At 56.1% G+C, this 16004-nt stretch overlaps 2 protein-coding genes across 2 annotated transcripts in view; both read left to right on the top strand.

Moving 5' to 3' along the window:
* The window catches only part of Cacng8 (calcium voltage-gated channel auxiliary subunit gamma 8), a 14775-nt gene extending 8413 nt beyond the window's left edge, over window positions 1–6362 (top strand). The window contains exons 6-7 of the mRNA XM_048791488.1: window positions 5221–5341; window positions 6317–6362. Coding sequence (XP_048647445.1) covers window positions 5221–5341; window positions 6317–6362 — 167 coding nt within the window. The remainder of the gene's footprint in view (window positions 1–5220; window positions 5342–6316) is intronic.
* Window positions 7–16004, top strand: part of Cacng6 (calcium voltage-gated channel auxiliary subunit gamma 6) — an 18256-nt gene continuing 2258 nt past the window's right edge. The window contains exons 1-3 of the mRNA XM_015505356.2: window positions 7–6845; window positions 10315–10389; window positions 11616–11753. Coding sequence (XP_015360842.2) covers window positions 6512–6845; window positions 10315–10389; window positions 11616–11753 — 547 coding nt within the window. The 5' untranslated portion in view covers window positions 7–6511. The remainder of the gene's footprint in view (window positions 6846–10314; window positions 10390–11615; window positions 11754–16004) is intronic.

Raw genomic sequence — 16004 nt, 5'->3', positions numbered from 1 at the left:
CAACAGGAAAACCACGCCCGTGTAGGGGCGCGCGGGGAGCGGGGCGTGTCCGGGGCGCGTGCGCGGGCGCGCGTGCAACGAGGCTGCCGGGTCGGGGCGCCTCGCTCTTCCCGAGAGCGCGCTGGAGACTGCGTGGCCTTCCCCCGGCGCCCCTCCCCTGCCCCGGGCGTCGGGGAGCCCCCTCATCCGCCAAAGGGACCCCAGGGGAGGGGTGAAGCGGGGAGGGGGCTCTGCTGAGGGAGCGTCGTGTTTTATTTTTTTGTGGGATTTAGGGGGCGGGGGGAGGACCGTGGTGTTTTTTGCAGTTTTGAGATGTTTTCTTTTTAATGTTTTGCTGTGTGCATGTGGGGGCGGGGCGGGGGGAGGGGAGGGAGGGACTCCCAGCCCAGCCCAACTCCTGGAGAGGGGCCCATAGCACACGAGTTACACCTACATACTATATATAAGCTCTACGTAAAGGGAGAGGTCAAGAGAAGGGACTCGGAAAGGCAAGTGACTAGAGATGGACGCAGGTGTTCGTTCACTTTTCCATTCATCTTTCCACAAGGGCTTATTACGCACCTGCTGTGTGGCAGGTGCTGACACACAGGAAGGCACTGGGGAAGGGGCATAAAGGCAGGCGCAGAGAGTTACTCGTTCATTCATTACTGGCAATGTGTGTGCTTAACTGCCAGGCATTGTGCTGAATGCTGAGCATACAGAGGGAGGAAAACAGACAGCGTCCGAGGTCCGGGACATCTTCAGAGTTGCATCTTGCACATGAGACAGACATTAATCCGAGAATTATGTACACATACAAGAGATTACAGTTAGGATGTAGGAGAAACCCGAGATCCTCCAAAATGCTCTGTGAGGGAGGGGGCTAACCCAGTTTAAGTTTTAGTAGACACTGAAAGGATGACAATGAGACAGCCCAGTGGAGCTGGGGCCATGTGTCCCAGGAAGAGAACAGCATATGCCAAGGCCCTAGGGCAGAAAGGAGCTTGCACAGTATGCTGAAGTGTAGTGAGCCGGGTGGACAGAGGAGCCTGGAGACAGGACCAGATTGTGCAGGGACTTGTAGGTTGGGTTTTATTCTTAGGGGGCTGTGGATGGCTTTAAGCAGGAGCACAGCATGAATGGTGCATAAAGGAAAGGCAGGAGCCTAGCCGAGTATGGAGCAGAGGCAACTAAAATACTGCATCACACAGTCACTGGTCCTCCAGGCTTGCACTGGTGGCAGAGAGCACACAGTCACACATGCTGCAGCACAGGCATGGTGTCGTGTGCAGGAGAATCAGACAGCAATCCAGGTTTCACTATTTTTTCCAGCTGCTGGCATTCGGGTGCATGTGCTCTGGTCCCAGGCAGGAAGTTAGGGACCCCAGAGGTGCAAAAACCCCCTCACTCTTCCCCAGGAGCTGAGCACTGTCAGGACGCACAACTCAGGCAGGGAAGTGGGTGTGGTGACTGGGACCACGATGGGCCCCATGGAATACGGAGGACAGGATGGCCAGGTGTGGGCAGGGAAGACTCCCTGGAATGTGATGCCCAGTCTGGGTCTTCAAAGAAGCACGTGTCTCCTAGGTGATGAAGGGGACAAGGAAGGCTTTCTGGGCAAGAACAGTTGGGGCAGAAACCCAGGGAAGAGGAGCAGCATGATGTTTTGGGAAAGTGCTGACACCTCTGGGATGCTGAAATCCAGGGTGGAGGAAGAGGTCAGGCAGGGAAGTATCTCTAAGCCAGGGTCTAACAGTGCCTGAGTCGCAGACCAGCCGGAGGCTTCCTAAGGGCAGTGGAGAGGATGACAGTTGAGGGGGGTAAAGGAGGTGGGTGTGCCAAGGAAGGGATGGAGTTGAAGGTCACCGAGAAGGCAGGGTGCTTCATTTCCCTTCATTTGCCCAGCAAGTATTTCCTGTGATGCTGGGTGCAGGGAACTTCCCATCCCGTCCTGTGCTCCGGGGGCTACCAGTCTGGTGGGGAGAGAGACAGGGCTCAGCTGCACAAGGCAGGACCTGGTTAGTGAGGTACCATGAGGTCAGGGTTACCTTGGGAATAGGAGACATCAGAAGGGGGACCGATGAGGGAGGGGATCAGAGTGGGCATTAGAAATTTGCTTTGGGGCCTGTGTGGAAGGGTTAGAAATGGGGGCAGGGGAGGCTGGAGTGGGCGAGCCTGGGAGGAATTCTGTGATGGTGGTTTCAGGAAGGAGATGCTGGAAAATGTAGAGAGGATACGAGTCAGTTAGACTAGATAGGACTTAGTCTGATGCATGGAGAGAAGAGGGACAGGGAGGTGAGAGAAGAGGGGCGGGGAGGTGAGAAGAGGTCCAGGGAGAGGTGCATTCAAGGGGACGACTGATGGGGAGGACAGAACTGGCTAGGGCATGATGGATTCTGCAATCCAAAGGCCAAACAGCAAGAAAGCTGGAGGGTGGGCTGCAGGAAAAGTGAGATGGGGGGACCACAGGAAGAGTGAGATGGAGGGGGCCGCAGGAAGAGTGAGATGGGGGGGTGCAGAAGAGACCCAAAACAGGTGAGTCCTAGAGATGGGAAAGGCGAAGACTTAGGAGATTCCGAGAGGGAGAAACTGAAAACAAGATGCGCGAGCCTTCATAGTATTGGAGAATTGCCTGTTCAAGGCTCAGTCTAGGCCCACAGGGTATGGTGGTGAGCTGACAAGGGCCTGCTCTCCCTGGGCTCCCAGGAGGCACGTGCAATACACACTGAAGAGTGCTTCAGAAGTGAAGCAGGATGACAGATCAGGGCAACTAGATAAGCTGCGTCAAGAGGTCCTGACTGCCAAGTAATGTTTGAACAGAAATGTGCATTCTGAGAGGGCAGGGGAGGAGAGAAGGGCTTGGGACAGGAACCCTGGCCACCAAAGGTGGCAGAAGAAGCCTGAGTAAAACCAGACTTCCAAGGAGGCCTTTGTGAGCAGAATAAACAAGGGCTAGTTGACTGGGTAAGAAGTCTAAAGTGCAGAGGGCAGCTCGGGCCTTGTAGCCTGGGAAGGAATTTGAACTTTATTCTGGGTTTGATGAGAGGCCTTGGGGAGCTCTGAGCACAGGCATGCTGGGATCATATTTTTGTTTAAACAAAACAATAGCAGAATTGTGGTGTTGTGCTGGGAAGAGACTTGGGGGTCAAAAGCAGAAGCAGGGGTTGGGATTTTTGGAGGTGATGCCTACAGTGGTGGCAAGCTGGCTGTTCGGGGAGGTAATGAAGCCCAGGGAAGGGGAGAGAGGATTCTCCGGGTGGGCGCTGTGGCCAGGAAGGGGGAGGCAGGGTTTGGTGGTAGGAATCCAGGGTTGTCGTAGGGATGTGTCAGGTGGGGATGCCTTTGGGAAGTAAGTCCAAGTCCGAGTATGGAGCAACCAGTTGGAGACATCAGACAGAGTGGTTAAAAGGTCGTGGCTGGAAATACAAGTCTTGGAAACGTCAGCAGATAAAGGCATGGAAAGCCACAGAATGGGATGGTAACTTAGCAGCTGTGTGCAGGTAGAGTGACCCTGGCAAGAGTCTTGGGGGGACATCTACACTGGGGGAGAAGAGCAGGTAGCAAAGGGAGCCAAGAAGGAGTGACCAGAGGCTGGTAGGAAGCAGGAGAGTCCTTGAGGGCCTAAGCACAAGCATTTCAAGAGGAGGAGGAGGGGGCTGGGGTTTGGCTCCGTGGTGGAGCGCTTGCCTGGTATATGGAAGGCTCTGGGTTTGGTTCTCAGCACTGCAAATAAATACATAAAATAAAGGTCCGTCTACAACTAAAAAACACACATATGTATATGGAGGAGGAGGGGCCAGCTGTGCGGAAGCTGCTGCGGAATCGGAGAAGATCTGGGAGCAAGTGACCAGTAGGTTTGCTGAATGATCCTGGCTGATGATCTGGACAGAGCTCACTTCAGCTCAGGGGCAGGGACAGAAGCCCTTACTGGGGAAGAGGGAAAGGGAATAGAGGCAATTAAAATGACCCAGACAAGGAGAGGAAGACGGGAAAAGGCACCCTGAATACAGAGAGCTATTACAGCAGGCAGGAGAACGATGGGGTGACCCCGGCCAGCGGGAGAGTTCAGGGGTGGTGAATAGAGTCCGGAGGACCCCAGCCAGGCCTCTTCTGTCCTTTGCTGCTGCTCATGCAGGCTCCGGGACTCTCTGGAGCCTGAGAAGACCCAGCAAGGCAAAGGGGAAGAAGAGGTTTCCTTTATTTTCTGAAACGAAAGTTCATTCAGACTCCCCATTGCCAGAACCTGTGATCAAAGAGCTGTGTGTGCCCCTGAGGGAGAAAGGCAGCAGAATACAGAGGGAGGTGTGCTCTGCTGGGGGAAGCAGGTACCTTCCCAGCTCCGTGGGGGTGTCGGAGAGGCCCGAGGCTGGTGCTTCCTCCTGGCAGTTCACTGGCCAGTCCTCGGCTCACTTGTTCATTCACATCACCTACCACACCTTATAAGGCTGCCTGTGTACCTGGCCATGAGCTGGGTGGTGCAGAGGTTGCCCCTGACCCCTGACCCAGTCTGGTGGGAGAGCCAGACACCTAAGCAGACAGTCGCATCCCAGGGCACTGGGGGCTCCAAGGGAAGAGTACAGAGCAGGGGCAGGCAGGGAGGGGTGCCCCAGAGCCATGGTCAGCTGGTATCGGGCCTACCTGGAGCAGCATCCTGGGTGGAGGTTGATGGCAGGTGGGTCCCCCCTGGGCAGTCTGCAGAAGGGCTGAGGGAGGGGGTGAGGGGTGATGACCAGGCCCTGCTACCATGCCACCCAGCTGTCCCTGCCCCTGCTCCTGGGGGAGCTGAAACTGCATGGAAGGTCCCCCAGGGGTGCCCTGAAAATAAATTCATGAAGAGGACGGCTGCCGTGGTTCACGTGTCCCCAAGCCTGGCCCTTCCCTCACCCTTTTATCTCCTGGGATCTGAGGGCCAAACCCCCAGAATCCATCCATCCTTTTAAGACCCTGGGTTCTGGCCCATCTCCCCCAGGCCCCAGTCCCCCTCCCCCAGTCCTCCCTCAGACCCAGGGTCCAGGCCCAGCCTCCTCCCTCAGACCCAGGGTTCAGGCCCAGCCTCCTCCCTCAGACCCAGGGTTCAGGCCCAGTGCCTACCCCCTCAGCCCCTTCTGTCCTAGTGACACAGCACTCCAGCTTCCCAGCCCTGCCTGCTCTGGACAGAAACCCGTTGTTCCGCTGTCCCGTCCTGTCTGCCCATGTGGGAGGCTGTAGTTGGGACTTTCAGCCCCGCCCTTGACCCTTCAGGAAATCGAACTCTGGGCTTCAGCGGCTTTAAGACCAGTCCCGGCCCCTCCTCTCCCCCACCCCGCCCGGGTTGTCCCCTTAAAATACCCGGGATCCCTATGGCAACAGGCGCCGGCGACAGGTGCGGGTGTTATTTACGGGTCGAGCCCGAAATAGCCGGGAGGGCGAGGGGATGGGCGGGCGGGGCGAGGCCGGCGGACAGACGAGCGGGCGGAGGCCGAGCGGGCGGAGGCCGAGCAGAGCCGACGGGTCGAGGCATTGCGGAGCTGGGGTCGGCGCGGCGCCGAGGCAGGAGAGCGAGCGGGGCCCCTGCCCAGGAGGCCGGGGTGGGAGGCCCGAGGGGGGCGCGAGGCCTGGAGCTGAGCCAAGAGCCCTCGCAGCCGCCGGGCAGGCCCTGGGAGCCCGGGGGAGGGGGAGCAGAGTGATCCCCAAGGGACTGAGTCCCTTCCGGGTCCCAAGAGTCCTGTGAAGTCCAGATACCTTGCCCCTGCTTTCTGAGCCTCAGTGAGGACCACAGCTCCGCAAGCTGAACCCAGCGGGGATTCGCGATTCCCCTCTGAGCAGCGGGCGTACCCCAGACTCCTTTATGGACGCCCAGCCACGGTCCCTTCTGGACCTCGGCCGGAGTTTCCGGCTTCTTGGATCTCTTTGGAGCAACTAGGGAGACTCCCTTTCCCTTTTGCTGAATTCCAGGGGACCCCCAGAATTCCTCTGAATCCCGCTGATCTGCTGTGAATGCTGGGGCTCCCTGGCTTCTCTGAGACCCAGACCTAGCTCTTCCCCTTCTGTTCCCCAGAGGGTCCCCAAGTCCTCCCTCCTCAAACTCTGAGCCCAGAGGATCCCGGGCCACATCTCTCAAACACACAGCAGGGCTCAGCTCCCTTTTCTGGGCACCCCAGACTCGGAGCCCTAGTGGAGACCCCAGAGGAGTGCCTCTGAGCTCGGGTGGGTGCTCGGTTCTCTTGCCACTGCACCCCCAGGCGCCCCCTGGTGAGGTGAGCCTCAGGGCACCTGCCTTCTCTGGGCCTGGTTCTCTTTGCTGAGTTCCGTGAGCAGCCCCCGCTCCTATTGGGAGGCTTCCCCTCCTGGGGTCTAGGTTTCTCAACTTCCGAGCCCGGAGGACACCTGACTCCACCATTTGAGGTTCAGCTCTTCCTCTCTCATATCCAGCACCCACTGAGCCCCGGCTCCCTTCAAGGTCCCAGGCTGTGCCAGGCCCCTCCTCCCGCCCCTCAGGACCCCTCCTCAGCTCTGCCTGCTCGGACCTCCCTGAGCCCCATCTGCAGCCAGGATGATGATGTGGTCCAACTTCTTCATGCAAGAGGAGGACCGGCGGCGGGCCGCTGCAGGCCGGCGGCGTGCCCAGGGGCAGAAGGGAGTCCTCCTGACGCCAGAGCAAGAGGGGAAGATTAAGCTGGTGCTGCTGGTGGTCTCCATAGGTGCCACACTGGCCGTGCTGGCCGTGGGCACAGAGTTCTGGGTGGAGCTCAACACCTACAAGGCCAACAGCAGTGCCGTCTGTGACGCCGCCCACCTGGGACTGTGGAAGGTGTGCACCAAGCGACTGTGGCTGGCGGACGTGCCCGAGGGCCGTGAGACCTGTGGCCCTGCCGAGCTGCCTGGAGGTGAGAGGCCATGCCCTGACCCAGGTAGAGAGACTGAGAAAGCCACGCCCCAGAAAGAACCTGGGCCCCCAGGAGAGAGCTTGCACCCCAGAAAGACCTGTGCACAGATCTGCCTGGGCTCTCAGAGACAGACGAGGGCACTCAGACCTGGCCCATGTTCCTAACTGGCTTGTCCCCAGGGGACCTGTGCTTCAGAGCTTGTCTTCTGGCCTGTACCCCATCACCAGCCTGTGCCCCCACACCCAGCTGGTGCCTTCAGAGAGCCTGAGCACATCTGACAGCACATCCCCACCCACACCCCCGAGATGCCTGCACCCCTGTGCATGTGCCCACAGAGAGCCTGCGTCCCAGACAGTCTTCCCCCTGGAGACAGACGGACTCCCTGGCTGTGAGCTCCGGGCAGACAGACCGCCCTGCTGCCCACCCCAGTGTAGAATCTGTGCAGGTTCACTCCCTGTGAATTTGCCAAATGAAGCTCTTGCCAGTCACCTGCCAACGTCCCAGGGGGGGCCTTGTGCTCTGGCACCATTCATTCCTGCCCCTCTCCCCTCCGGAGGCCTGACTGCAGCTCCGGCCCTTCTCACTTTCTCTGCAGACTCTCCACGCCCCTCGCCACCCCTACAGTAGTTCTTTCATTGCGGCTGTGCCAGAGGGCTGTCCCTTAGCTCTCACTGACGGCACATGCCATGCCCTTCACCTGTCCCAGCAGGCCTTCTTCATGAGAACTGGGCAGGAGCGCACTTCTCTACCCACCCAAAGAAAACATCTTAGGCATCTCCCCTCTGGCCATTCAGGATGCCACCTGTGAGATTGCCCATGTGGGGTATCCAGCAATGCCATCCACACAACGCCCCACAATTGCAGCATCCCTCAGAAAGGATCCTGACCTTCTGGGCTCCAGATGGGGTTTCTGTCCTGTGTTACTTCTCCAGGTGGATTTATCCATAGGGTCCAAATAAGGGTGTCCTAAGCCTTTCCTAGCCAGTGGGCACCAGGCATCCTCTGCTGTCCCGAAGACTATCTTAGTCACTTCACTTCTGTAGATGAGCTGTCACCCCTCAGGGTCTTGAGCAGGATGATCTCAAGCTTCCGCAAAGCGGGATTCCCCAGTAATAAAAATATGAGATGAGTACGTAGTTCCTGGCTCTGTTCTAAGGAGTTGATGTGCATGGATTCATCACCTGTCCTGCCAGCCCCGTGAGTAGTTATCATCAGGTCCGTTCCACCGAGGGCAACGAGGAGGCGCGAGGGACCTCAGTGGCTCAGCCTGTGAACCAGGCGAGTTATGTGGGGTTTGAATCTTGGCTATCCCTGCTCCCACCTCACTCGTCCATAAGGAGCTTCAATGGCTCCTCACTATGCCAGAGGGGTGTCCGACCTCACTAAAAAGAAGATGGGGCTCCTTACATCTCTTGCTGTCCCCTCTGCTGGCCAGGAGGGCTTGCCCTCCTTATAGGGCTCTGACCGTCACCCATGCAGGACCTCTCAGAGTCTCCTTATGTCTGAGAAATGGAATGACTCATGTCCCTTGGCGGTGACAGCTGCCTCACACCCGTGGCTTTTCAGATGGGATTTGCCATATCCTCTGGGGGTCAAGAAGCCAGAAGTCCTGAGTCATTCATAGCCAGAGTGGGACACGCCACAGCCCACACTGCCCCAGCAGGACCTTCACCCTTCCCTAGGGATGTAGGCTTCTCCACCTGCTGCACCCCACCCTGTGGCAGGAAGCACCATACCCTTGCTGCTGCAGGATCAGGATTCGCACCTGTCACTACTCCTTGCTGGACACTGCATGTCCCTCCCCTCCCCCGGTGCTCCAGGGGGCACCCACTCTAGCTCACCGGACTCAGGGGTGTTTCTCGTCCCTCCATATCCTCTTCAGTAGGAAAGTCCCGTTTCCACTTCTGCAGGCCGCATGGTCCCCCTGGGGGTCCTTTACTCCTGTGGGTCTCATGCCTCCCCCTCCCTAGCCTCAGTTTCCCCACCTGTAGAACAAGAGCGTTCTGACTGGGAGAACCCTGAGGGGAGATCTGCCTCTAAAATGCAGTTCAGAAAGTTCTTTTCCTTTGTTAAAGTTTCTCGGACACAAAATACACAACATCAAACGAATCCCACTCCCAGGTTCGGGTCCTCAGATCATGATCCGCCCGGAAGATCCTTCCTGTGCTGTGTTTGATAACCTGGTTCTTTTTCATTCCTTCCTGACTCAGCTCTTTCAGGTGTTTGACAACGCATTCGACCTGGAGAGCAGAGTCAGTTTCTACCCACCTGTGTGTGTTGACTTGCATAAATGATGTCAGGCTGTAGATTTTATCCTGCTCTTTAACCAGCTAATTCGACTTTTCTTGCTCAACACCCTCTCTCAAGTCTTCCCGCCTTTGTTATCGTAGTTCGGGGCTACTGCGTTCTGCAGAGCTTTCCACAGGGAGGGTCCCCTCGTGTATATGCCTGTCCTTGAGAGAGGGACACCTGGGTCATTCCTGCGCTGTTATTTATAAATGATGCTGCAGTGAAAACCCACACCTGTGTCCCCTGTATGTACTTTTTCCTGGGTGCAGACCCAGAAATGAAACAGCCAGGTCCCGGGGTATCAACATCGCTCATGTGTCACGCCGCGGTGGGGACGTGTTCTGAGCAATGCATCCTTAATGGATTTTGTTGTTGTGAGATCATCGCAGAGTGTGCTCACTCAGGCTTGGAGGACTGCGACCTTGCTGGGTGAGGTCATCTTAAGGACCTCTGTCCTACAGGGGCCCATTCTCCACTGATGGCCATCATGGAGCGCAGGACTGTGACACGCTCCATAAAGCGTGTCTGAGTCCTTCCCCCACAGCCCAGGACAGCCTCACTGCCGGTTGTTTCCGCTTGCTGCCTCCCTTTGAATATTCGCCCGTCTAATTGATCCCAAGTGGCCCCTCCCTGCTGGCTCAAGGGCGTTTCTCTGGCTCCTGCTGGAGCGGAGCTCTTCCTGTGCCGCGGGTTCTCCAGGCTCCTCTGCTGCGGGTGACCAGGCGGGGCTTGTGCCCTGTGCAGGGGGGCGCCTCGGACAGCAGCCTGCAGGGGCTCTTTGGATTCAGGTGGGAGGGAGCGTCCCCTCTTCTGTTAGCCTCCCATGACCTGCTTCTTGGTGGCCTTTGTTGAGTAAAGTGGCTGTCTCTCTCTAATCCCACTTGACCCTCAACAAACCTGCAGGAAGGAGCCAGGAAAGAGATTATCACCTCCTGTTAAAGAGGAAGCACCGGACGCCCAGAGACAGTGAATGGCCCACTTGAGGCCATGGATCTAGTCCTCTGCAGGGTCGGGAATCCCCGGGCGTCCTGGGCTGCCAAGAGGCGTTTCCCTCTCCTCTGCACCAGGGATGCTAAGGTCCTCTTTTAAGGCCCCTCTGAGCTCTGTTAAGGGTCCACCCTGGAAATACACACAGCGCCTCACGTCATCTCCCTCCCCCCTCTCTCTCCTGCTCTCACAGAAGCAAACTGCACCTACTTTAAATTCTTCACCACGGGGGAGAACGCCCGCATCTTCCAGAGAACCACAAAGAAAGGTGAGCAGGTTTCACGCTGTGACGAGGGGCTGGGTGCTGGCCACGCTCAGGGACGGCTGGTGGCACCGCTCCTCCGCCACTCTGCCCGGGATGATGGGCTCAGCTCTGGGGTCCGTGGACGTCCTGTCTCTGGGAACTGGTGGTGCAGCTTCTCCAGACCCTGGGCCTGATGCTGTGACCCCTCACCTTGCCCAAGCCACAGGCCACGTGACTGGGCAGTCCCTCTCTGAGGATAGCACTCTAGCATCTCATGAATGGGCGTTTGGGATCGGTAAGCCCCACCCTGGGCATTATGCCCGGATGATCTCCAGTCCTTGGCCTGACTGCAGGACACAAGCGTTGTCTTCCTCCTCCAGAGGAGATAACAAGCCCAGAGAAGGTAGAAGCAGTCCGCCCAGGAAGTGGCAGGGGCAGGATTCGAACCCAAACAAATCTTACCGTAGAAGGGCACTGCCCAGAATCCCCTGTGGAGATGAAAATGCTCTACTTTGGGACCCATCCTGCACACTTGGCATGTGGCTGCTGTCACAGGGGAGATGAGTGTTGAATTTTGTTTCATTTGTCACATTAAAAGTAAAAGCCCACGTGTGGTTAGCAGCTGCCCCCGCACTGGACCATGCACCTCTGAGGACTTTGTCCTTTCTGCTCTGAGCACGGCTTCTCCATCACGGGGTGTCCCCACCAGCTCAGGAATTGGGATCGTGACATGAATCCGGCTTCTGTAAGGATTTCATGAGACAAGGCTTCTAGAGGCTTCCAGAGCCCAGGGCTTGCAGTGAGTGGTTCCTGGCCTGCTCCACCTGTTCCGTCTCACCTCCATGCTGGGTGAGCACAGTGGGCTCACTGTGTACTTCTGGGACGGTGACATCATCCTGGTGCTCACCTGTGGCCCACCTGTGTGTGCCAAGCACACGGCCCACCCAGGTAGGGTTCTGGACCATTCCCCTGTAATGTACAAATGATGACCAGATGATAGTAATGATCAGTTGCTCACATCTCCTTCTAAAACCCAGGCTTTGTGCCTTCTGCTCTGTGGCCTTAAGCAAGTGACTGACCCTCTCTGAGTCTTAGTGTCTTCTACAGGATTGTTATTGGACTGGACTGGGCAACCGACTTGACAACTTTTCTACAGTCCTGAATCATCCATTTTCCTGATCCTGGGCCCCTGTAAAGGAAACCTCTTGTTCTCTCTCTGTGATCTCTGCTTCTCCCCTCTCCCCTTGCAGAGGTGAACATAGCCGCTGCGGTGATAGCCGTGCTGGGCCTGGTGGTCATGGCCTTGGGCTGTCTCTGTGTCATCATGGTGCTCAGTAAAGGTGCCGAGTTCCTGCTCCGAGTTGGAGCTGTCTGCTTTGTCCTCTCAGGTGAGGGCGGAGAGCCTGGGCTGAGGGCATTGCATGCTGGGAGGGGGATCCCCAAGAACTGTTGCAAGCTGGGAGGCGGGATCTGTACACACAATTGCATGCCGGGAGGTGGGATCTCCATGCACTGCTGCATGCTGGGATTTGAGGGGAGCCCAAGGGCTATCATAGGCTCAAAGATGGAGGAATTCCAAGCCCTTTTGTTGGCTGAGAATTGGACAGTCTACAAATACCATTTTGATCTGGACCTGAGGTCTCCAAGGATTGTTGCATGCTTAGGGGTGGGAACCCCAAGCACTGCCGCATGCCAGGAGCAGGAGGGAGCCCCAGGGCCCTAGAAGTCTCAGCCACAGGACAGCTCCGAGCCTGTTGCTAGCTTGGACTACTCCCCAAATACCTTTTTAGGTTTGGACCTGTTGTATCCTGGGGTGGGGAGGTCTGCAGTCAGTGCTGTGTGCTCTGATGTTGGGAAACCCAAGGGCTGTATCAGGCTCAAAGGTGGCAGAGTTCAAGCCTGGTGGTTGGCTGGGATTTAGAGGGTCTCACACAGGCCTTGAGATTTGGACCTGGGGCCTGGGGTCTGCAAGGACTCTTGCATTTTTGGAGTTGAAGGTCCAGAAAAAAAATAACTGCATCATAGGAAATGTGGCCCTTGACAGTAACAAAGACTTCAGTTTATTGTACATCTAGCTCAGATTACCACAGGCCTGCTGCTGTGTTTAACTGCATAACCATCACCTCTGCATTAACCTATGATCGTGAGCATCGTGTGCATCCCAAACTTATACAAAGACAGCTAGCTTAGAATAAAGTTACTTTTAAGTAATGCCAGCACTGTTTTTACAAAAAGAAAAGCTTCACATGATGGTTGCACCAGACTTTTTTGCAAAAAAAAAATTAATAATAATAATAATAATAATTGGCATAAAATCCATGACAATTATGTGGACAAATTCGGTAGTAGAGATCACTGTTCTTCATTCTGTAGTTGAGAACACTGAAGCTCAGAAGAGGCAGATGAGTTATTCAGACTCACACAGTGAGGACAGAGGTGGGCTTGAGCCTGGGCCGCATTCTCCAAGCTCGCCTCTCTGGCTGCACACACTTGGCACCTCGGGGAGTACTTTCCTGAGGTGTCTCTGTGGGCTCAGCACGGTATGGGGAGACGAAGGCATAGCCGGGGAGTCAGTGGTCTAGCTTTTGTCTTAGTCTGTGTCCTAAATCAGTATACGACCCTGGGAAAGTTCCATTCCTCTTCTGGGCCTTAGTTGCCTTGTTGAATCAAACTTTTCTCAGGTGGAAAGAAAAATCATTCATTACACTTCATTTCTTTGAGTGTTTATGAGCATCTACTATGATCCAGGCATGGTAGGGGCTAGAGATAGATACAAGACTACTCTGCTATCAAAGGGCCTCAATTTGGGCAGAAAAAAGAGTATAACTAATAATTACATAAGTCATGATTCAACTGAATTGGTGATGAGAGTTACCATAAAGCTTATTAAGGGGACGTTCTGTGGTGGTGGTATGTGGCAGAATAGATAATCTAGAAAGCAATAGTTGAGCTGATAATTGAAGGATAATAGGAATTATCCAAGGTACAGTGGTGACAGTTGTAATGGCAACAGGTAATGGTGATGGTGTTGGTGGTGATGGTGATGGTGTTGGTGGTGATGGTGATGGTGGTGGTGATTGATGGTAGTGGTGGTGGTGGTGGTAATGGTGTTGGTGGTGGTAATGGTGATGGTGTTGGTGGTCATGATGATGGTGGTGATGGTGATGGTGGTGATGGTGGTGATGGTGATAGTAGGGGTGGTGGTGGTGTTATGTTCTGGTAACAGCAATGGTATGGTGGTGGTTATGGTGGCAGTTGTGATGGTGGTGGTAGGGATTATGATGGTGGTAATGTTAGTGGTGGTGATGGTGGTGATGGTGGTGGTGGTAGTTGTCAACTTGATGGTGAAATAAAATGGGCAAAGGCTATAAAGCATTAGGGAAGTTTGCAGAACAGAATGAAGATCAGAGTATAAAGCAAGGCAAGTCTTGCAAAAGTGCACACAGTAGCCTCTATGATCACGTGAGGCAGAGGCCTGGAAGGCGTGCGGGTGTTCAAGAGCCACACAAATGGAGAAGAGTATTGCCGTGTCTTATTCGTCGCCTTAGAGATCTCCCTAGGTAGAGGGGGAAATTCAGTCATTCCCTTTCCTTTCTTTCATCTATTCGCTAGTTCATCTAATTTACTGTGATACAATGAATAAATGCATAGCTACACGTCTACACACATACATGATACATACGTTGCACATGCATGAACACAGCAGATGTCTGGAGGCAGTATCCTAACAGTGCAGAACGGTACCTGTCGCCATGCTGACGGGTCTGACTACTCAGACAGGAGCCGCACAAGCAACCCCACAGTTAGAAGCCATAGTGGGTGACATGAAGGACAAGGAGCATCCCCGCGGGAGTGAGCAATAAGAGCACCTGATTCCATACGGGGAGTTGGGCAGCCTGTCCGAGGCAGTGACCTCAACGATGTCACATCATAGTTAAGCAAGGAGAAGAGAGCTTGGTGAACTTGAGGTCCTGAGAGGGCCACTGTGACCCGGCCTTGGAGAGGGGTGTGCTGGGACGGGACGGCGGGGAATCAGCAGGGAAAGAGCGTGTCTGGGTTGGAGACTGGCTTATGATCTGGGCAAACTCTTCCCATCCCTGACTTAAGTCTCCTCACATCCAGAACTCCCTTGCTTTATTCAGATTTTCACACCCGCGACTAAAAGACCCGACCGGAACAACCGCAGAGGAGGAAAAGTTTATTTGGGGTCTCACGGTTGCAGAGGCCTCAGCAGGCTCTCTTCCTCGGGGCTCGAGGTGAGGCAGGGCGTCATGGTGGAGGAGAGTGGCCGAGGGAAGCCCCGCACGTCAGGGTGATCAGGAGGCAGAGACGCCCCTCTCCAGACACAAACATCTACCCCAAAGGCAGGACCCCGAAGGCCACCTCCTCCAGCCTCACCCTCCGGCCTCCAGTCACCACTCTGCTAACCCCGTGGGGGTGAATTCACTGAGTGGGTTGAGGCTCCCACAAACCAATCATTTCTCCTCGAACCTTCTTTCATTGTCTCACACGTGAGCTTTTGGGGGTCACCTCGCGTCAACCCTGACCTTCCAAGGGTCCACCCATCAGGTGTTCACCCTTCCTTCCTCCCACGGAGCCTTCCAGGGACCCGTCACTCCTCCCTCCCTCCACTGTCCGCCCTCTGGGCCATCAGCCATGTCTTTGCTGGGTGCCCTGCTCAGCCCCACCCCAGGGAACGTGAGTCAGAGGACACCTTACCGAGGACTGCACAGCTCGCAGGGGCAGGTGCCGGGGCGCTCACACCTGCCTTCTCCCCAAGGGCTCCTCAGAGTGTTTTATTCATGTTGGGCGTGTCCTGCGGGTTGTGCAGCCAGGCGGAGGCCAGGTGGCCCTGACACCAGGCGAGGTGGCCCTGACACTGTGTGGTTGTGCTGGGTGTCGGGATGGGGGGGGGTCTCTGTAGACAAAGAGACAGGCACAGCCGATAGCATGTCTTTTCCTAAATGTCTGCGTCAGTGTCCTTCGGGGATTCGGGGCTGTGACAGGTGGGCGTGTGTCCTCAGGGTTTAGTCCTGGGGTGAGATGGCACGAGGACAGTCTCATGTGGATCCATGGTTGTTAATCACCAGCCGTGAGGAGCTGCCACGGAGGAGAAGTAGAGTGTGAGGAAAACATGCCGTGCCTCCACAGGGCCTCCACAGGGCCTCTGCTGGGCCTCCGCTGGGCCTCCTCTGGGCCTCCACAGGGCCTCCGCTGGGCCTCCACCCTGCCTGTGGCCGGCTGCCCACGCCTCCGTCTCTGAGGAGGAAGACCCAGTCATACTGGATTGCAGTCCTTTCTGACGGCCTTACTTAATCATTTCCAGATGTGGCCATGTTCTGGGGACTCGGGGTTGGGACCTCAACATGTGACCTTTAGCTGACCGTTCATCACTGGATGAAGCTCCAGGGGGCGGGGACTTGGCTGGTCTCATCTGTGTGTCAAGCCCTTGTTACCCAGGACCCCACTGAGGACTGCTGAATGAGGAGGGTCAGCCCAGGGGAGGGGCTGCGCGGGCTCCAGGCTGGGTGCCCAGGCCCCAGGTTTAAAAGATGGAGGAGTCGGGGTGGAGAAGGGAGGCAGTGGCCTCCGGCCCCGGGGGTGCTGTCTGGCGGTTCACAAGACTCTGCAGCCCATTT

This window comes from Marmota marmota, unplaced genomic scaffold (assembly GCF_001458135.2).
Source record: "Marmota marmota marmota unplaced genomic scaffold, marMar, whole genome shotgun sequence".
NCBI lineage: Eukaryota > Metazoa > Chordata > Mammalia > Rodentia > Sciuridae > Marmota > Marmota marmota.
Note: the sequence above shows the minus strand (reverse complement) of the source record. Positions and strands in the feature narration are given on the sequence as shown.